Source organism: Physeter macrocephalus, unplaced genomic scaffold (assembly GCF_002837175.3).
Source record: "Physeter macrocephalus isolate SW-GA unplaced genomic scaffold, ASM283717v5 random_613, whole genome shotgun sequence".
Lineage (NCBI taxonomy): Eukaryota > Metazoa > Chordata > Mammalia > Artiodactyla > Physeteridae > Physeter > Physeter macrocephalus.
The window spans coordinates 16,391-36,660 of NW_021145992.1; the positions used below are offsets into that span (position 1 = coordinate 16,391).

The 20,270-nt window shown below is 57.9% G+C and overlaps 1 protein-coding gene and 1 non-coding gene across 8 annotated transcripts; one reads left to right on the forward strand and one right to left on the reverse strand.

Moving 5' to 3' along the window:
* Positions 1-359: 359 nt before the first annotated feature.
* TRNAD-AUC (transfer RNA aspartic acid (anticodon AUC)) lies at positions 360-431 on the reverse strand. Its single transcript has one exon. It is a non-coding gene; the product is annotated as a tRNA-Asp (tRNA).
* A 6,532-nt stretch (positions 432-6,963) lies between these two features.
* KCTD17 (potassium channel tetramerization domain containing 17) lies at positions 6,964-17,753 on the forward strand. 7 transcript variants are annotated; one of them, XM_007111768.3, is made up of 9 exons: positions 6,973-7,177; positions 8,373-8,481; positions 10,785-10,876; positions 11,849-11,944; positions 13,695-13,820; positions 15,179-15,272; positions 15,459-15,541; positions 15,874-15,965; positions 16,879-17,039. In XM_007111768.3, exons 1-9 carry the CDS (start codon positions 6,983-6,985, stop codon positions 16,946-16,948), a joined length of 957 nt encoding a protein of 318 aa, XP_007111830.1. In that variant the 5' UTR covers positions 6,973-6,982; the 3' UTR covers positions 16,949-17,039. The 7 variants fall into 7 exon arrangements, with proteins under 7 accessions (XP_007111826.2, XP_007111830.1, XP_007111827.1 ...); XM_007111765.4 differs by lacking the exons at positions 15,459-15,541; positions 15,874-15,965 and having other exon boundaries at positions 16,879-17,753; XM_055083255.1 differs by lacking the exon at positions 15,459-15,541 and having other exon boundaries at positions 15,874-17,005.
* Positions 17,754-20,270: the final 2,517 nt, after the last annotated feature.

The following is a 20,270-nucleotide window of genomic DNA, read 5'->3' on the forward strand; positions in this document are numbered from 1 at the left end:
TCCCCACCGCTTGTGTCACTGCCTGAACCAACCCACCAACCCCACCCCACCCCATCAGTGGCAAAATTGTCTTCCAGGAAACCAGTCCCTGGTGCCAAAAAGGTTGGAAACCGCTAGTTTAATGGATACAGATTTAAGTTTTTCAAGATGAAAAGGGATGGTGGTGATGATATGGCTATAATGTGGATATACTTAATGCCACTGAACTCTACCCTTCAAAATGGTGAAGATGGTACCAAGGAAAAACTTGTCCTCTACCCTCTCAGGTTTGTGTTTTGGGGGCCAAGACAGAGAGAAGAGAAGAGAGTTTTAATTTTTTTGTTTTTTTTGTTTTTGCTTTGTGGCTTGCAGGATCTTAGTTCCCAGACCAGGGATTGAACCCAGGCCCTGGCAGCGATAGTGCCAAATCCTAACCTCTGGACCACCAGGGAATTCCTGAAAGAAGACAGATTTTAATCACAGACATACATATGGGAGTTCACAAAGAAGTAGGACTCAGGGAGGGAATTTGGGGCTTAAATACTATTTTAGTAAGGGAAAGGGAAGGGAAAATAAATTACTTTTAGGAAAGATAAATGAGTCCTTAGTTTTGAGACGATGTCTGTTTAGGGGTGGTTTGCACTTGCAGTCTCCAAGGATAAGAGTCAATTTTCCCTGGTTGCTCCTGGAGAGGGGATTTACGACAAGTTCTTTTGAGATTTTGGGGAGTCTCAGCTTTTAGGCTGATAAAGTAGTTCAGGAAAAAAGCCTACTCCCAAATGCCTTCAGCTCAAAATAATTTTTCTGCCACAGTGGCATAATCTGGACCACTTTAATGGTCAGTTTTATGTTAAGTGTATTTTACCACAATTTTTTTTTTTTTTTTTTTTTTTGCGGTACGCGGGCCTCTCACCGCTGTGGCCTCTCCCCGTTGCAGAGCACAGGCTCCGGACGCGCAGGCTCAGTGGCCATGGCTCACGGCTGTTGTGGCCTCTCCCATTGTGGAGCACAGTCTCCGGACGTGCAGGCCCAGCGGCCATGGCTCACGGGCCCAGCTGCTCCGCGGCATATGGAATCCTCCCGGACCGGGGCACGAACCCGTGTCCCCTGCCTCAGCAGGCGGACTCTCAACCACTGCGCCACCAGGGAAGCCCTACCACAATTTTTTTAAAAGGTGAAGCATTTTATTTAAGAAAGTATTTTTTTTTAAAAGATACAGGAGCCAGCTTAGAGGAGTTCCTATTGACCAACTCTTAGACTTTCAGCATCAAAATACAGAATAATAGTAACAGTGCTAGGGCCCCCAAGGACCCGGGCAGACTGGTGCGCCCCCTGCCGGTGAAGCCGAATCGCCGGCCACAGTCCCGCAGGGTCAAGACAGGCCGGGAACCCACTGAGACCCCGCCCGCTGGTGGAAGAGAGCAGCGCGCAGGCTGAGGGCATCCAGCCGGGCCCCGGGCTGGGAAAGCGGTACGTTCAAACCCAGCTGCACTTTTGTGCAAACTGGAGAAAGGCACACCTCCTTTCAGACCCTTGGCTGCCCTTCCGCGATGCGAATGGCGGCCCCTGGAGTCTGCAGACATTACAGGCCTACAGTACGGGCTCTTCAAGGGGAGTAGGGTCCGCATCTCCATTTTGGAAACGCTAAAATGGAGCACTTGGGGCAGGCTCTGTGAATATTTGTTGAGAAATTAGAGGAAGTTCCAGGTAAATGCATTGTGGCATACTTGTTATCTTATAGATATTCAAGTTTGTGGACCAGTTATCTCTGAGCCCCGTCTGTAAAATGGGTATAATAATACCCATCTGGGCTGCAATACTTCTAGCCCAGGTGTGGCACATAGTAGGTGCTCAGTCATAATAGCTAACATTTACTGCATGTAATAACACTGAGAAGCATGAATAATATTATGCTGTAAATATTGCAAATGGTGTAAAGTGAGAGTTGAAGAGATTACATAACTAATTAGCGAGGTCTCACAGCCAGGGAACCGTGGAGGAGAGATGCAAACTCTGGACCCTGGGCCTCTGAAAGCGTGTTTGAATACTTCTGGCTGGTCAGGACATGCTCTCGTTCACTGGCTATGCTTGTTCTTCTGTTCAGGTGACCTGAAAAGGTGCCGACTCAGAACCAACAACCTCCACTCCAAGATAAGAGGCAGAGCTGTCAGCCAAGGCAGTGATAGGACTGGATTTGATGTAAAAGAAAAACCACACACAAAAAAAGGAAGAGTTGAGACTAATCAGAATGTTCTGACATTCTGAACGTGGGGAAGAGGAATACCGAATCCAAAAAACCCAGCAGGGATGAATGATGTCTTAGTCATGGAACTGACAGCAGATGTGAACAAACCCCTCAGATGTGGGGGATGCTGATTAGAAGATGAGAAGGTTCAAAATAGGACACAGTGATGTGCTCAGGTGAGAACTTCAGGATGCATTTTCTGTTCCTTCAGCTCTCTCTGGCAGTAGAGTTTCCCAGGTCCATTTAGGTCTTGGGGGTTTAGCATGAGGAAATGGCAGCCGCTCTGCTCTGGAAGCTGGGTCATTTGGGGTGGCCTTTCTCTCTGCCTCTCCCTCCGACTCCAGCAGGGAAGTGTTTGTTGGGTTGGTTCATCCCTGGCCGATGGGAAATGGATCTGAAGGGGCAGCCTTTGGCTCAGTCTCTGATCTTTGGCCCAAACGACCATAGACAGAGTGGCAGGATTGGTTTCACGAAAGCCAGTATCCACTGAGGCTTTGCCCAGACGGTGTGCTGAGTGCTCTTCATGTGGCTTCACGTGTTAGTTTATTGAATCCTCACAACAACTGCATGAGCTAGGTACTATTATTCCCAATTGAGATATGGGGAACTGAGGTTCAGAGAGGTTAAGTAACTTTCCCAAGGTCACCCAGCTAGCAAGCTGCAAAGCCTGGGCTGGCATCCTTATCTGGGAGCTTTGTGCCCCTTAATCACCTCTCTGTCCGGTCTCGCTTTCAAGCCCTCTTCAGAGCCATGTTAAAAAACACCCGAGAGCTGCTCTTCCCAGAAGGGGACAGCAGGGGGCAGTGCAACCAGCCGGCATTTGGAGTTCGGCTGTCCTCCAGGGTAACCAATCTCCAGAGAAAGTGTCTAAGGGATGTTTGGTTTTATCCTCTAAATGGAGAATACATGCATAAAACTATGAAGAGTACCAGTCTGTGATTACAAGCAGAACAGTCTGGGATTCCATGTTTTGTCAAAACCTCTCAGACTCACCTCCCCCTAACCGAAGCCCCGTCTCGGGCAGGGACCGCCTCTGGCGCCTTCATCTCTGTGTTTCGATGTCTGTCACCTAGTTGGTGCTCAACAGACAGTCATGGCACTGAAAGATGGTTGGTGGGAGGGAGGGTGTTGCTTCAGGTGGGAACATTTTAGATGCTTACGGAGGGGATGCTGGTGTCTAGGGATAGTTGGGGGTTTCTGAGGAAGGAGGTGGGTAAGGCTGGTTTATCCAAAGCCTTCCCCTCCCCTCTGGGACCAAAAGTGCTGGCCTAGCCTCCCCGACACTTTCAGGACCCCAGCCCACGATGGTGATGAGCCCTGGTACTGGGCTAAGCGGGTCTGCACTGGACCACGCATGTGAGTGCGGTTTCCTCATCTGTACCTGGCGAGGTTAAGAACGCCTGTGCAAGGGTGCATCGGGACTCCATGTTGGCTTGGACTTCAGAGTCAATGAGACAGGCTCGGAGGCCGGCTCTGCCCTTGGTAGCCGTCCCCAGCATCACTTAGGGAGGCCCATGGTCTTGGAGCCTCAGTCTCACCTTCCACAAGATGGAGGTGGGAACAGGATCAATTGCATGGGGCTGTTGTGAGAATTATGCACGGGCCTGGCCTGGTCCAGAGTTAACCCTCCATCGGTGACAGCTGCTGTTGCTGTTACAGAATGCCTGGGACACGGTCTCTGGCATGTTAGATGAGTAAAGGGGAGCTCCTGCTATCACCTGTCTCCCTGAGCACACCTGTTACATGGGGTGATGCGCTTAGAATAGCGTCTGGCACATAGGAAGCACTGAAGCAGTGAAATAAAATACAGCGGAAGCCAGTGTGAAGGAAGAAGACCGATCCCTGTCCTAAAAACACTCCCAGCACTGGGGGGGGGGGGTTTGTTCCATTCGCCCCTCCTAAGCCAGGACCAGTGACACCTGTGACACAGCAGCCCAGGGATGGTGTCTGTCCTCAGAATGATCACTGTGCAGTGGGGGAAACACAAGAAAACAGGATATGAGCAGGGAGGAGGAGGGGGCTCTGGGCAGGTCACCCCCATTTCTCCCTCCCGGCCCCAGGATCTCGCCCCAACCCGACTGTGCACCAACGCCAGATTAAACTTCCCCAAGTGCCACATGGATGACATGCCTCCTTAGCTTAAAAGCTCCATGCTGTCCAAGTGTGCTGCGTGGACATGCTCCTCGCCAGGAGAGGCAGCCCCAGGTGGGCGAGGGCTGGCCCAAGAAACCTGGGGTCTGCTCCACATCTGCTGAGTAACGCCGTGCAAGTTTTCTATGCCTCCCGGCCCCGGCTTTGTCACATCTGCAGCAACACGTTGGGTCAGGCAAGCCCTGGGTTCCCGTGGCTCCGTGATGCTACACTTGCCTTCTCAACTTTCACTCCTCATATGAACTTGCTCATTCAAACTGGCCCCCTCTTGGTCTCTGGAGTATGGCTCTTGTTCCTTGCTCTCCAGACTTTGCCCCGTCCTCTTCATCCACTGGAGCCACCCCCTGAGGAGGGCCTTCCTAGGTTCCTCCCCACCCTAGGCTCGGGACAGCCCCACCTGTCCTCTCCAGTCCATGCTGCTTTCCTGAGTATCACACCTGCAAGGACAATTTTTGCTTGGCCCACAGGCGCTGCAAATACAGGCTCCAAACCGACCTCCTCAACGCTGATCACTCCCCATATCTGCCTCTCCTGCTTCAGGGAAACACTGTTGGTTCAAGCCAGAAGCCAGGGCTGTCAGTGTGGCCCCTCCTCCTTCCTCCTCCTCCCTCCTTCCCAGTCCCTTCAACCTTCACTTCCGCCTCCCAAGTATCCACTGAAGCCACCCACTCCTGTCTGGCCCAGTTGACAGCGCCTTGGTTGGGGCTTCCCCACTTCTCACCCAGGTGGCCTCCTGGCTGGTCTCTTGAGGCTTCGAACCATCCCCCTCTGCAGCCCCCAGAGTGATCCAAGTTACATATCTGACCACATCACTCCCTGCCTACACCCCTTAAGTGGAAAAGAAATATTCCCTGCTCTGGTTTTGTTTTAGCTGACAATGCTTGAGGACTCACCAAGTGCCAGGAGTGCTGCTGATCTTCCAAGGCCAGTTCATATCCTATAACCCATTTCATTCATTCACTCATTCATTTATTCAGTATACTAAAAGCCATGGGCTATGCCAGGTGTTTTACCGACATAATTTAATCTTAACAACAATGTTCTCCAGTAGCAACTATTCTAATTCCCACTTTGCAAAAGAGAAAACTGAGGCCCAGGGAGGAAGTTGCTCAAGATCATACTTGAATTTGTGTTTAAGAGAACACAAGTTCCCAGGAGCAGGAGTCTAGCAGCTGTGACCCATTCCCTGCCAAGGGGAAAGGTTTATGGAGAAAGCAGAGCCCGAGGGGTAACAGAACCCACCACCCCGCCCCCCGCCACTGCCATGCAGGGCCAGGCTGCCAGTGTGTGGGGCCTGTGTGTGTGACACTGAGATCACTGAGGAGAGCCTCAGACCCTCCCCCCTTAATCCAGGACCAGGACCGAAACAGTGAGAAGGAAAGGAAGTTAAGGAGGACAGCTTCCCTTCAGCCCTTGTCCCTGCCTGGTCCCAAACCACATGAGGAGCTGCTCCCTTCCCGCATCCTGCAGGGCCCACGATAGCAGTCCCACCTCTGAGTTATCTGGCTCAGAAGGGCACCCACAGAACCAATCTGTCTTCCCCCTCCTGAATTACAGATGGGTAAACTGAGACCTCTCCCAGCCCTTCACCCTACAAAAGCCAGGATGAAAACCCTGTTCTCCAAACATTCATCCAGCACCCTCTTGACTCTTCCTCCCGAGAAATCTCTCCCAAGGAGCAGGAAAGGGGCCTTGGTGGTGGAAATGCACTTGGAACCCACCTGGGTTCATGCCAGCCTGCCACTCACCAGCTGTGTGAGGCCAGCAGGTCACTTCACTTCTGTGTCCTCATCTGTAAAATGGATACAGTAACAGAGACCTCACAGTGCTGCTAAAAGCACCAATGAATAATACTGGGTTGGCCAAACAGTTCGTTCGGGGTTTTCCGTAAGATGTCACGGAAAAACCCAAACGAACTGTTTGGCCAACCCAATATAATAGATGCATCAAGCATCTGGAATATGGAAGGTGCTGAGCCAACTTTTAAGCCCGACTGTGTGGTCCTCCCAAACCGTTCGGGGTTTTCCGTAAGATGTCACGGAAAAACCCAAACGAACTGTTTGGCCAACCCAATATAATAGATGCATCAAGCATCTGGAATATGGAAGGTGCTGAGCCAACTTTTAAGCCCGACTGTGTGGTCCTCAAAAAATTTATGTGGGGAAAGAACCCAGCTCTCCTCACCCCCCCACCCCCAAAGGCAGAATGAAAGAATATTAGAAAACAGATACAGGTAAATGCTATAGGAATTTGGGGAGGGAGAAGTTCCTTTTCCTGTCAGCTGTTTGATCACCCAAACTGGACAAAGGGAAAACAATGTGGAGACCAAATGGGAGGATCGCTGATTTGGGGTACCACTATTTTCCCAGTGACCTCGAACTTGACCTTCTCCAAACACAGAGTAACTTGGACAAAGAGCTTCTTTAAGAAACTCCCGTTTGTAGGCCTCCCAGGAAGGGCAAAGTAGGGCGGAGCTGGAGAAGGCTGGGATAGAGGGCGTCGGCTGACCCTCACCCCTGGCCGCACTCACGTGGGGCGGCTCGAACTACAACTCCCGGCATGCCCGGCGCGCGGTACATGCCCGCCTCCAGCCGCCTTGCCGGCAGGATGCAGATGCTGGGAAGAGCGATGAGGATGGAGGCCCGCGAGGCAGCGCCGCCGGCGGGGGCAGGCGGCTGGAGCAAGTGGGTGAGGCTCAACGTCGGGGGCACGGTGTTCCTGACCACCCGGCAAACGCTGTGCCGCGAGCAGAAGTCTTTCCTCAGCCGCCTGTGCCAGGGGGAAGAGCTGCAGTCTGACCGGGTGAGGCCCGCGGGGTGGGCGGCGGTCGGGGATCCTTAGCTCGCCGGAATCTGGTTGTGCAGCCCGGCCCGCCCGCGGGGCTGGACACCCGGCTGGGTTTATTTCCGAAGAGCTGGAGGCGGGAAGAACTGGCCGGAGGAGGGGAGAAGGAAATGGATCGGAGAGTGAGGGATGTGCCCATTGCCGTGGCAACAGGACAACGCCGGGCTGCGCCCATTTGGAGTTTTTGAGCGCTGATCTGGGCTCCCAACCCAGGAGGCTGATGGATGGGGACTCTCCCCCTCCTTTGGGGCTGTGGGAAGAGACAGACACCTAGGGCATTCTCTCCTGCCCAGACCGGACTCCTGCACCACGGAAGGAGTTACTGAGTCTGCTTCTCCCCGCCTCCCCGCCTCCCCGCCCTTTGGGGTATGGGTAGCCTTGGGGTACAGGGAGCTGGGTGGAGAAATCCTGGGGTGCCTTCTCAGCTGGGCTTCATCAGGTAGGAGCGCTGGCCTGGGGCACCATTTCTGGGTTCCCATCTCGGCTCTGCTGCAAACCTCCTGTATGACCTTGGGTCAAAGCCTTCCCTGCTCAGCCTCCTGTCTGTAACCCCAGCGGGCTGGCCTGGCGATGACCTCTGAGGCCCCCTCTCTCCTGTTTCCTGACCCTCTGATGCTGTGACCTTGGGCAAGTCCCCTCACCTGTGATGTCTCCGTTTTCTCTCTGCAGAGTTTTATTGATGCCTGCTCTGCCTCCGTGCAGGCCGAGGGTATCCAATGAGATAGCGGCTCTTTTGGAAACTTGTAAACATCCCCAGAATGACAGGGGATCTGGTGGAGACAGTGTAGGGCTGGCTTTGGGGAATAACGTCTAAGAGGGACAATCCCTGAGCCCTCCGCTGGGTCAGGTGCCACTCAGACCTCACCGGATGGTCACAATGCTCCCCAGTTATGGGAAAGAAGAGGGTGGCTCCGAGAGGCCAAATCACTGGCCCCAGGTCACACAGTCAGGAAAAGGCCGAGGCAGAATTTGAACCTAGGTGTATCTGACCCCAAAGCCTTTTTACTCCATCAGGACACAGTGTTCTGGGGGAGAGCAGACACTCGGCCCCCTCCCGCCCTCCCTCTGATCCTTTACCGGGACTGAAGTGAGAGGTCAGGCAGGGCAGCGGGGCTCACTCTCCTCTCACTGCCTGTGCCCCTCGCCTTTGTAGGATGAGACCGGGGCCTACCTCATCGACCGTGACCCCACCTACTTCGGGCCCATTCTCAACTTCCTCCGGCATGGCAAGCTGGTGCTGGACAAGGACATGGCTGAGGAGGGTGAGTTGGTCCGGGGGCGGCCGGGGCCCATACCCTAGCCCTGCCCTCTGCAGTCTGCCGGGGCCTCCTGTGGAGGCGCAAAGCCATTTCGGCCGTCCTCAGGGGACATCTGCTTTCTACCATGTTTCCTGCTTCTTCTCATTCCTGACAGGACTGACTCCCAAAGCCTGTGCCCAGGCTGAGCTTAGGGACTATGCCAAGGTGACTGGCCCATGCTTCCACTGGGTGCTGCTGGGGAGGTGACAGAAACACGGAAGCAGAGGATAGAGGGAGCCAGTGAGGCTGGGCAGGGATGCCCTTTCCCCTGGACTTCTGGGAAGCCAGTTGTGGGTGGAGATGGCCATGGGGAGAGGTGTGGCTCTCTTTGTCTGGGCGATGGGGTATCTCAGATGCCTGGTGAGGGCTCACGTGGGTCAGCAGGTGGGTCGAGTGGGTGACTCCTCGCCCAGATCCGGCAGCCCTTGCAGCACAGTTGTGGGTGGAGGCAGGGGTGGGCGGAGCCTGCTCTCAGGCAGGGGTGTGGTCCTTCCCAGGCCTGGCTGGCTGAGGCCCTGTAGATGCCCAATTCCGGGCCCAGCGGACAGCGGGGAGCCATGCCTGGGAGAAAGGCTTGCTGGCAGAGCCCCTGCCAGGAGCAGGGGTGCCAAGTCCACTTTTCCTTAGGGCACAGGGTGTGGCTTGAGTCACCTGACCCAGCCAGACCAGCTTGGACATGTCACTTCTCCTTTCCGAGTCTCCACTTGTGTATGTAAAGGAGGGGCCGTGATCTGCATTAGGGACATGTTCTGGGAGAACAGATGTCATGAGTCCCGGGGCTTGTACCCTGGAGGTGTCTAGCACAGCCCCTCCCTCCTCACTCAGGCCCACGGTCTTCCATCCTGACCCCTGTGGACACAGTGATCTAGAAGCCAGGTGGCTCCCCAGAAGGCCACAGCTTCAAAATCAGAGCCCGCTGTAGGCGTCGGCTCCGCGGAGTCCCACAGCTTTCCCGGCAGCCCCTGGGGCAGCAGGTACCATGGGCGTGGCCTGGGCCCAGGAGTAGGTCCCATGGGGAGGGGAGGTAAACACTTCAGCGTCACGGCCAGCACCTGTTTACAGGTTCTGGGTTTGTCAAGCCCTGGCACTCCCAGCACCTTTAGACAGGGCTAGAGCCCCGATCCAAGGGGCCAGGGGATCCAGGAGGAAACTGACTAGTTGTGTGACACCTGGAAAGTCACTTATCCCTCTGTGCCTCCATGCCTGCATCTGTGGAACGAGGTGACAATAGCACCCACCTTGCTGAGCTGCTGTGAGGATCAAAGGAGCTAATGCAAATGCGTCACTTAGCACGGTGCCTGGTACTGAGGACCCGTGATGCAGAGTTAGTTGTCTGTCATCTGAAGGGCTCCACGGGAGGCATCCTGGCAGTAGCACTCACTCACTGCCTCCTCTGTATTAGGTGGGTGTGGGCGCCGGGGACATCAGACATGGGCCCTGTCCCCGGGGAGCCCAGAGTCCAGTCGTGGAAAGGACAGGAAGTGTCTCTGCCCCGCAGGAGCTTAGGGGAGTCTTAAGGCCGAGGGCTGTTCCCTTCACTGGAGAGGGCACTCGCTCAGTCTCTAAGACTCTCAGTCTCCTTAACTGTATGAGGACAATAACGCCTGCTTCCTCCATGACCCTGGGGCCTGTGGTGAGCACAGGACGGACTTTGCAAACTGTGAAGTGTAGTGATTGGAGAGATGCACACGCACCAAGATTATGCATCTAGAAGGCAGAGGAACTTGAGTGTGAGTCCAGCTCTGCCGAGTGCCAGGTGTGTGGCCTTGCACAGCCGCTGCTTTGCCGGGTCCTCGGTTTCCCTGTTTGTTCAGTGGGGGTGATGAAAGTACCTACTTCTTGTGCTGAGAATTAACTGTGGTAAAGAGTGTAACATACCTGGCACGGTGCCTGGCACTTAGCGTGTGCTGCATAAATGGGAACATGTAATCGGGGGCCAGCCAAGCCCCTTCTCACTGTGGCATAGGGTCCAGTCCCAACGGGCCCACTGTCTCTGGAGAGCCCCAGACTAGAGGGCTGGCAGCCATCGCTGGCTCACTGCTCAGCGCAGCAGGGCTATAGTGCCACTGAATGGCAGCCTCTCACCCCTACTACAGAGAGCGCGGGACCCGAGGAAGGAAGTGTTCCCTCTTGCCTGAGCCCCGAACTCAGAGGCTCATCACCCTTGTGTGCCTGGAGCAGGGGGTGGAGGTGGAGGGGACAAGGTGAGCACGGGGCACGGGAGCAGTGGGAGTGACGGGGGTGGGGTGCTGCTCTGTCTGTGCCAGGGGTCCTGGAGGAAGCGGAGTTCTACAACATCGGCCCGCTGATCCGCATCATCAAAGACCGGATGGAGGAGAAGGATTACACCGTCACACAGGTCGGGGGGCTGCAGGGCAGCGGGGCAGCATCCCTGGCCAGGGCAGGGGGTGGCGGGGATGGGGGAGGGGCGTCAGGAGGAAGGTTGGGAGAGGCAGAGCTAGTTTTCCTTGGGGAGGCCAAGCTCTCCTGTAAGGGGAGGAGTGCTTATCCAGCTCCCAAACCGTTCAGCAAAGCCCCAGACTGGGAGACGGACTCTGGGTTCTTTCCCCGCCTCGGCTCTGTTTGCTGTGTGACCTTGGGCCAATCGCACCCCTCTCTGGACCTTGATTTCCTCTTGTGGAATATAGAGGTGCTGAGAACTGCCCATCCTTCCCTTCCTCCCAGGCAAAATGGGGTCATTGTGGAGGTACAGGGGGCCCCGTGGGAGGCAACGTGGGATTATTACATCGTCCACTTCATGGGCTCAGGTGGTCCCCTGGAGGTCACGGCACAAGCTTCTGGAGCTGCCGTTTCTGAGCTTGGACCCTAGGCCTAAGGGGCCAGGCTGTAGGAGGAGCTGGAGAGATTCTCTGCCCACCCTGGGGGAGACATGGAGGGTGGGAACTGGGTAGTGAGGCACCATCTCCCAGCCCCAGGAGATTGAAGAGAGGGTGCCCCGCGTCCCCTGGAGGACCTGCCTCAGTTAGTGCCCCAGGATGTCCCCTAAGCCCCTCCTCCTTTCCCACGTGTATCACCTGTGTTCCATTTCTGGCTCTGCTACTCTTTAGCTGGGTGACCTTGGGCAAGTAACTGACCCTCTCTGAACTTCCATGAACATCCCATAACTCCTAGGGTTTTTGGAGGGATTAAGTGAGAACATGCACGTCGAGTGCCTGGCACATAGTAGGTACTCAGAACATGGCTCCCATCTCCCCTCCCTCACTTCTGTCCTTCTTAGGGGTAGATGGTGGGGGGAGGACAGGTGCTCTTCCCACCCCCGGGGTGCCTGGCACTCCCACAGGTGCCCTCCACGTCCCCCCTCTGCCTGCAGGTCCCGCCCAAGCACGTGTACCGCGTGCTGCAGTGCCAGGAGGAGGAGCTCACGCAGATGGTCTCCACCATGTCCGACGGCTGGCGCTTCGAGCAGGTGGGCTGGGCCACACCCCCAGGCAAAGCAGGCCCCTCCCTTCCCGCAGCCCCAGCCTTGGGGTGCCCACTGCAGCCCCCACCCGGGGTCTTAAGACAGACTAAACAAGATTAAGAAAGGCCACACTTGGCAGCAGACTGACCAGGAAGGAGAGAGGAGGGAAGCCCCGGTGGCCGCAGGGCAGCTCCCGGGAATCATCTTTAATGGGAGCCCTCCCAGCAACCAGGTAGTGGTCTACACCGTAGTTTGTGAGTCTCTGGCCCCCAAGCGACAGCTCTGGTGTGAGGAGACAAGATCCACATAGGAGAGCGGAGGTCCCCTTGGGGCCACACCTCGTGTAACAATTCCATAGGCATAGATTCCAGGTCCCCGCAAGGGACATGCCCAGTTCCAAGCATTGCCACATTCAGGGGAGCCCAGAGCAGCGGCTTCCCGTGAGGTATTTATGGTGACCTGTACTTCCTCCCGGTACCTATGCAGTTTACCACCAGGAGAGATTTTTATCATAAACGGTGTCGCTCTAGTAATGCAGCTGACGTCACACCTCTCTCAGGTTTCCAGAGGATCAGAGCCAACAAGTTAACCCAAGGTCAAATTTGCCCTTAGAGAAGGGGAAGGGTTGGGTTACCCTATATCCATACAAGCTCCCTTGCACCTGGAGGTTGAAGAAGGCCAGGCTTCCCAGGATGGCCGGGCAGGATGGAGGAACAAGCCCAGTCCAGGAGCCGGAAGCCTGGATTCATATCTAGACCTCACCACTGACGTGCTGTGTGATCTTGAGCAAGTCGTATCTCTCTGGGCCTCAGTTTCCGAATCTGTGACATGGACCAGTAGGGCTTCCTTTGCAGGAATGTTGTGTAGATTAGAAAGACCATGGATAAAGTCCCTAGCCCAGAGTAGGCCTCTAAACATTGGAGCTAGCTAGCTTCCTGTGAATTATTAGAAGCATTGAAGTCTATAGGACCCCTGAGAGGACTCGGGGTCCCAGATTCAAATCCTGAATTTGAATCCACATTCAAGTTCAGATTCTTCCTGGCTGTGGGACTTCACCACCTCTCCAAACCTCATCTGCCGAAGGGGCTGATTTTTCCTCTCTGTCTGCAGGATGAGGGTTCCTGGGGGCCGAATGAGACCCAACATGTGCAGGGCCTTTATCAGCCAGAAGGGGCCCTGCAGGTGTGGTTATTTTAGGGACCCCAGAACAAAGGTGGGGCCACTCTTGAAAGCCTAAGGGAGTCTTTGGCAATTGCATGGGCTCTCAAAGGCTGAGCCAGCACGTCAGGGACCACTGGCGTAAGGAACGGGTGACCTGTTCTACCTCTGCTTCCAACAGGGAACAGAATATTCTATGGAGCTCCACCAGGTCATGCCAACCCCATCCCGCAACCTGGTTCTGGGGCTGCCTCAGCCGCATCTGGGACAGAGGGAGACAACCTGCCCATTACAGGCCTCTGCCTGCTTTTAGGTCGTTGCCTGCTAGATATGGGAGAGGAGCAGCAGTGATAACCCTCCTCCTCTAAGGATCAGGTCGAGCCAAGCCATGTGGGGAGGCTGGCCCTGGAAATAGACCAGAGGCATAGGTGGGGGCGGAGGGGGAGAGGACTCTGCGCCAGAGGTGTCCTCTGGAAACCCAGGGATGGGCCTGAATGGAGCAGCAAGATCGGGGCACAGTTGACAAGTGCCAGTGTCCGCCCACCCCGTCCCCTCAACCCCATCCTATCGTTTTTCTCCCCATGCTCCGCCCCTCCAGCTGGTGAACATCGGCTCCTCCTACAACTATGGCAGCGAGGACCAGGCAGAGTTCCTGTGCGTGGTGTCCAAGGAGCTCTACAGCTCCCCGCACGGACTGAGCTCCGAGTCCAGCCGCAAAACCAAGGTGAGCCCTCTGCCCCTGCCCCGACCTCGGCCTCCCTGCCTTTCCTCCCTCCCCTCGCTGCCCTCCACCTAGCCATCCGTGCTTCTTTTTCCCTCCCGCTGCACACGCCTGACCCCCTGGTCACAGCCGATGCCATCCATCCCATGCCACCCACCGTCCTGCCTGCTCACGCCAGTTACCCAGGCCCAGACTTGGGGGGCAATGAGATGAGATTATCCCCAGGGCACGGCGAGAGTGGACTTAGATGCCACTTGGGTGGTGGTCACACGGTGGCCACGGGGCAGCGTAGCACGAGGGGGAGTGCACTGGACTAGGGGTCTGGGCGTGCTGTGAGCGCTCTGTGTGACCTTGGACAAGTCCCGCCCCCTCTGGGCACCCTGGTTGTGTTCTCAGAGGAGTGGGAGGGGTGGACCACCAGCTTGGAACTTCTGGGATCCAAAGGGCCAGTTTATTTCCCAGGGGCCTGGGCTGGGGCAGGGAAGCCGAATCCGTTAATCCTGTCCCTCCCGCAGGCTCCCTCCTAGGACTCAGCAGCAGAGGGGTCTGGAGCCCTTGGGGTCCGGCCCTGTGTTTCCACCCTGGCCTGTGAGGCAGCATCAGCTGGCCGGCGGGGAGGGGGCTAATCGGAGGTCCTGCCACCCTGGACCCAGAGCTGATCGGAAGCCTGAGGGGCCTTTGGCAGGACCAGTGGGGCAGGCAGCTAGGCAGGCTGGGAAGAAGGGAGACCGTTCCTTCTAGAAGCCTGTCCCTATGTGCTGGAGACTTAGGAACTCCGCTTCCCGTCTGGCCGTCTGCCTCCCTGGGCTGTGACTTGCCCCGCCCACCCCACCCCCATCGGGGCCAGTGGCCGGCACGGCCTTGCAAGGCTGCAAGGTGAGCTTGCTGTTCCTGCCTCTCTGGGAGAGACCTCAGGACCTGGGGTGCCAGAGCCTGGCGCTGACATCTCAGACCTGGCTGGCGTCTGCCCTGGGCCTTCCCTGGCCTCACGTCTACTCTGGGTCGGTCCTCCTAAAACGAGGCCTTCCCAGGCAGCCCTCAAGGCTACCCTGGCCACACACCCAGCCCCTTCCTCTTACACCCCTCACCCAGGCTTGCTCCGCGTCCCAGCAGCCAGGCCCGTGAGCGTTCTCAGCAGGGCCCCACCCTCTGCTGGTCCCCCCAGGCCCCTCGCAGGCTTCCCAGGGGATCCGACAAGATGCCCCAGCTTCTGTGGCTGTGGCACTCCCCTCCCCGGGAGGTGCCCCTTGCCCGTCCCCTTCACGCTGAGATGGGGGCCTGCGGGGACAGCCGCCAGCGGGCCCCGGCCCCCTCGTTAGCTCTGCGCTCTTTCTTCCCTGGGTCTGCCGGCTGGTTCACAGCGCGCGGAGGAGCAGCTGGAGGAGGAGCGGCTGGAGGAGGAGGTGGAGGTGGCACAGGTGCAGGTGGAGGTGGAGGCAGATACACAGGAGAAAGGTGCAGCCAACCCCCAAGGAGAACGACTGCTCTTAAAAGCCGTGCCTCCCGCCCGCTCCCTGCTGGAGCCCGCTGCGGAACCTGGGGTCCCGGGACGGCCGGGGGGCGGGCCCACCAGGGTTAGCTCAGCCGCGTGCCTGGCGCCTCACCTGCATAACCATCCCTTCTCTCACTTTCTCTTTGCAGCCCAGTCATCTCAGGATCCCGCTAACCTTTTCTCCCTCTCACCACCGCCTCCTCCTCCTCCTCCGCTTCCCGCCGGAGGTCCTGCCTCATCTTCATCCACCTCTTCTTCCTCCTGGATCTCATCTACACCCTGCCTCTTCCCTCTCTGCCCCTGTCCGGGTTTTCTCTCTGCCTGCTCACACCTCCATCCCGGGGCTGCTGTGGTCCCGGCCTCCTGCGCCCTCCACCCAGGTGCCCCGGCCCCGCATCCCAGAGCATCCCGCCTGCCGCCTCCTGCACCCCTTCTGGCACCTCCCGCCTCCGGGCCCGGGGCAGAGGGGCACAGCCGCACCCCCTTGGTGCCCGCCGACCCTGCCGGGCACGTCTGAGGCCGGGCCTCACCTCCTCGCCTCCTCCTCACGTTTCCTCCTCGCAGGTTCCTGTCTGCACCCCCCTCAGACCCGAGGCTGCGCTTGCGGTGAGGGCTTCTCCTGGGCCCCTCGCCCGCCCCCAGAGCTGCCATGCCTGGTTTGTAGCTTGGCAGGGCTGGAGGGAGGGGCGGAAGCCAGGAGGGTGCTCATCGCTTGTTTTTCTGGACTTGAGCCGAACCTCCGGCTGATTTTCTCCCCTCCCCCAAGTCTCTCAGCCTATCTTGGCCTTGGGGATGAGGCTCTGAGACGAGACAAAAGGGGGAGGAAATTCTTTCCCACCTGCCCAGCAGCATCAGAGCCACACTGGGAAGGCGGGAAGGGAAACGGAAGCCAGGTGCCCTGACCTCATCCCTGCGCGCTCGGGAGCTGCTGCATCACAGCCTCGAGGCACTGGGTTCCCTATTTCTGCGGGGGTGGGAAGGACAGGCCACACTTGGATTCCCTTGGCCTAGGAGGAGTCAGCCGGAGCTGGCTGAGGATCGGGCTGTGGCAGAAAAAGCCCTGGCCAGGTGCCCACAAGCCCCCACTCGGTCTTATCTGCCTGCTGTCTGACCTTGGGCAAGTCACTTTCCCTCTCTGGGCCACAGTTGCCTCCAAAATGGGGACGGACAGCTGCTCTCTGTGACCTTCTGCCTGAGACAGTGGTGACCAGCCTCTGGGCCTTGACCCCCTGGCCAGAGCCTTGGCAGAATGTGGCCTCCTAGGCGGCCATCCCCCGGCCCAAGGTGGGGCACGGGGCTCCCGGATGGGCGAGCTGGGTCCTCTCCCTGCTCCCCCTCCTCCTCAGCTCTGAATACACTTCCCCTCCTTCCTCCCAGAAAGGACCTCGTGACTCACCTGACTCTTTCTCTCTCCCTCTCTCCCCACCCCTCCCTCCCTCCATTCCAATCTCCTCTCTGCCCTTCTCCTGGCCCTGCACTACCCCCTCCTCACCGGCCTCACCCTCTCATCCTCCTCCCGGTGTTCTGACCACTCCCCACCCCGTCTCCCTGCCCCCTCTTATTTTCTAGCTGTTACAAGCCAGAGGCACCCGGATGTGAGGCCCCAGATCGCCTCCAGGGACTTGGGGTTCCGTTCTGAAATCCTTTATTTTTGTACCACGGGGTGGGCCCCCAGCCCGAGGCGGAGGAAGAGCTCTCCCCGCTGTCACCTCTGTCTACACCTGTGGGGCTGTGATTTACCCCTGCCTCCGGGGGCCGGGTGGGGGCCCACTGGGACCTCGCGAGGCCTGATGTGGGCCCTGGGACCCCTGGGCAGAGCCGCCTGCCGGTGGTCAAAGTGTGGCACTGTCCAGCTGTGTCTTCCAGGCCCCTACGTCCCCTCCCTCAGGTCCCCCAGCTGCATGGCAGATACGCTCCCCCCCAGCCCAGTCACGTCACCTCCTTGAGCCTTAGTCTCCCTGTCTGTCAGATGGGTTCACTTCCTGCCCTACCTACCTCAGGTTTGTTGTGAGGTTACCAAGAGGAGCAAAGGTCCCCGAAAGCCCTCAGGGAGGGCTGCTCAAAGCGCAGACTCGGACCTGCCTGGCCCGGGATGGAGACTGAGGGATCGGTGGGGGATGAAGGGTGTGGGGTTAGCCCTGTTGAAGGAGGGGATGGGTGACTCGGCCTTCACCTTGGCTGTGCCCCACCCCCCTGCCGTCTGTACCGCTGGTCGCACAGTGCCCTGGCCAGGAGGAAGGCAGGCATTGGTTCAGCAGGGGCGGCGGGGCCGCTCAGGAACTGGTGACAAGGGAAAGGGGGACACGCCCCCCTCTGCCCAGGGGAGAGTCTGGGGTGGCAGGGGCTGAGCAAGGGGCCCCTCCTGCGTTTTTGGCCTCCCCAGCTGGATACTTGCTTCTCAGCGGTGTCCAACACCACCGTGTAATAAAACCTGAAGAAACAGCCAGCCTGGCTGTCTCCCTCTCTTTCTCTGGGCCACGTTTGGGGACAGGGGCTAAACTTAAGGTGGTGTCGACAACCCAAAGGTAGCGGGGCTTTTTCATAAAGCCCAGGGACCCTGCCCTGTTGGCACTCTCCCGTGTGTGTTGCGGGGAGGAGCGTCGCGGTTGGATCCTCTGTCCCGTGGCCGGACACCGAGGGTACCAACTCTGCCTTGCTGGGTGAACTTTGGAAAGTACCTTCCCCTCTCTGGGCCTCAGTTTCCTCAACAGTAAAGCGAGGGGGTGGACCAGGTGACTTCCAAGGCCCCGCCCCCTGGAGCCACGCAGAGATTCCGGTCTCCAGGCAGACCTAGATTAGCTGGGGTGCTGAGGGGTAGGGAATTGGGCCTCTGGGAATCCGAATACCAGGTCCTCCCAAGCCTGGCTCCCTACGTGCCGACTGCCAGTCTCACCTCACCATTCAGGTAACGTGCTCTCCTTCCTGGCTTCACCCTGTCACCTCTGCTCGCTCCTAACCTAGCAGGACGTCCCCTCTGCCTCCTGCTGTGATGCCTTCTGGTCACCTCCACCCCCTGTCCCAAGTCCTAGGAAATACAACCCCCAGTCTCCCCTCCATCTTCTCTCAGAGTCTGACGGGCCCCCCACCCCACCTGGCCAGTTCCTTCACCTCCCGGGTCCTACTGAGTGCCCGCCTTGCTCCCCAGCCCCGCCCCCCAGCAGTTCAGCGCTGCCGGGGGGACATCTCTGCAAAGCAGTGCTCCCCTTGACCGAAGCCCTCCCCAGCCCACTCAGCAGTCTGGGGGGACCTCAGCACTCTCCCTGGGGCCACTCGGCTCTCTGAAGTTGACCTCGCTTTTTGTGTCCAGCTTTGCTGGTCAAAGAGTCACCAGGAGCCTTGTTAAAAGGACAGATTACCCCCTACCCCCTAATTCCTACTAATTAAGGCTGGGGTGAGGCCATAACTTTGCATTTTAGCAAAGCACCCTCCAGCAGTGTTCTGCCCCCTCTCTGAGATCCCTGAGAGGCCACCCGGGGTAGTCCTGCCCGCACCCCAAAGGTGTCCCCCCACAGCGTCTGCTCTGGCTGCTCCATCTCCAGAGGCAGGACCCAGCGGGTGGAGGGCTCTCCACACATGGATGCGATGGCCGTTCCCTGTCTACCTTTGAAAACCCTCTCGACGCTAGGCCCCCTCCAAGGCTCCCCCCTTCCTTCTCCTCCCAGCTAGGCTCCAAGAAAGACTTGTCGGCTCTTGACACCCGCCTTTCACGCCTCCACCAGGGCCCGGCCCTGTAGGCCTCCCTGACCACTCCCACTCAGGCCACAGCCCTGGCTGCTAAGACTCCACCCCCCTCAGTTCCCCTCAGTCTGCAGTCTGTGTCTCCCCCACCTCCTCGGTCTTCCCTGGACCACCTTCCTTGCAGGGCGGCTCTAAAATCCCTCCTCCAAAGCTCTCTCAAGCTCCGCCTGCCTCCTGGACACCTCCCTCCCAGAAGCATCCCAAGTTCATGACACCTTCCCAGAGCTTTTCCCTCCCCAGGTGCCCTGGGTGGGAGTGGTCCTGGGTGACTCCTCCCTCACGTCACCCCATCCACTGAGGCACCTGGAGGACAGTAAGGGTCCTTCCACCCTATGTCCATCCCCCTTGCCCTGCTCGGTCCAGGCCCCATCCTCTTTTCCCTGGAATTCTGCAGTGGCCTCCTTACCGGCCTCCCTGCCTCCCACTTCCTCCAGGCTGGTGCCGGTGGTGCTTCTAACATGGGAATCTGTCCTGTGTCGCTTCCCTGCTCTAGAGCCTTCCACGGCTCCCCAGAGCGCCCAGGGTCAATTCATAGCTCCACTCCAAAGCTCTTTGCCATCTAATCTCAGTTTGCCCCTCCCCATGCATTCCTTTTTAGCCCTACCGCCCACCCCACCACCACCCCTGCCAACCTCTGTTCCAACTAAAAACAACTTACTGTTCCCTAACAGGCCACTGACTTTGGGGACTGTTGCCTGTGCACATGCTGTTCCCCTGCCTGGAATGCTCTTCCCCACCTTGGCCACCTTTGAACCCCAAGTCTCCTCCAGGCAGCCTTCCGGAGTGCAGGCTACCCCAAAGCCCCTTCACCCTGGATCAGCATCCCCACCCCTCCCGAGGTCAGGAGCCAAGTTCTGTGCAGCTCTGTGACCCCAGTGCGGCCCTTGGCACGTGGTAGGAGCCTGTGAGTCGCTTGCTGAATAAATGACTCAGAATGCAGAGGCAGTGCCGTGCCGGAGGGGAAGTGGTAACCTGGGACTCAGGAGATAGGGCTTCCGCTCCAGGCTCCACTCCTGACCCCTCCCTGGTGCGATCATGAGACTCTGCCCCTCAGCTTCCTTACAAGCTTCCAGAAGGAGCGCATCACTTGTCCCAGCCCTCACTCTGTCTGACCTGAGGGGCACCAAACCGTTGCCTTCCTGGGGTTGCTCCCAGGACCTCGGCAGCTGCCCTGGAGGCCACCGCTGCCCCCACTGACCCCCCCCCCCTTGGCCTTCTGGACG

What these genes read in the sequence shown, in the direction of transcription:
- KCTD17 (XM_028486149.2), top strand. Translation starts at nt 6,983, where the DNA reads ATGCAGATGCTGGGAAGAGCGATGAGGATGGAGGCCCGCGAGGCAGCG. An exon ending in AGGATTACACCGTCACACAG is followed by an intron (nt 10,877 to 11,848) that starts GTCGGGGGGCTG and finishes CTCTGCCTGCAG; the next exon opens with GTCCCGCCCAAGCACGTGTA. An exon ending in ACGGCTGGCGCTTCGAGCAG is followed by an intron (nt 11,945 to 13,694) that starts GTGGGCTGGGCC and finishes CCGCCCCTCCAG; the next exon opens with CTGGTGAACATCGGCTCCTC.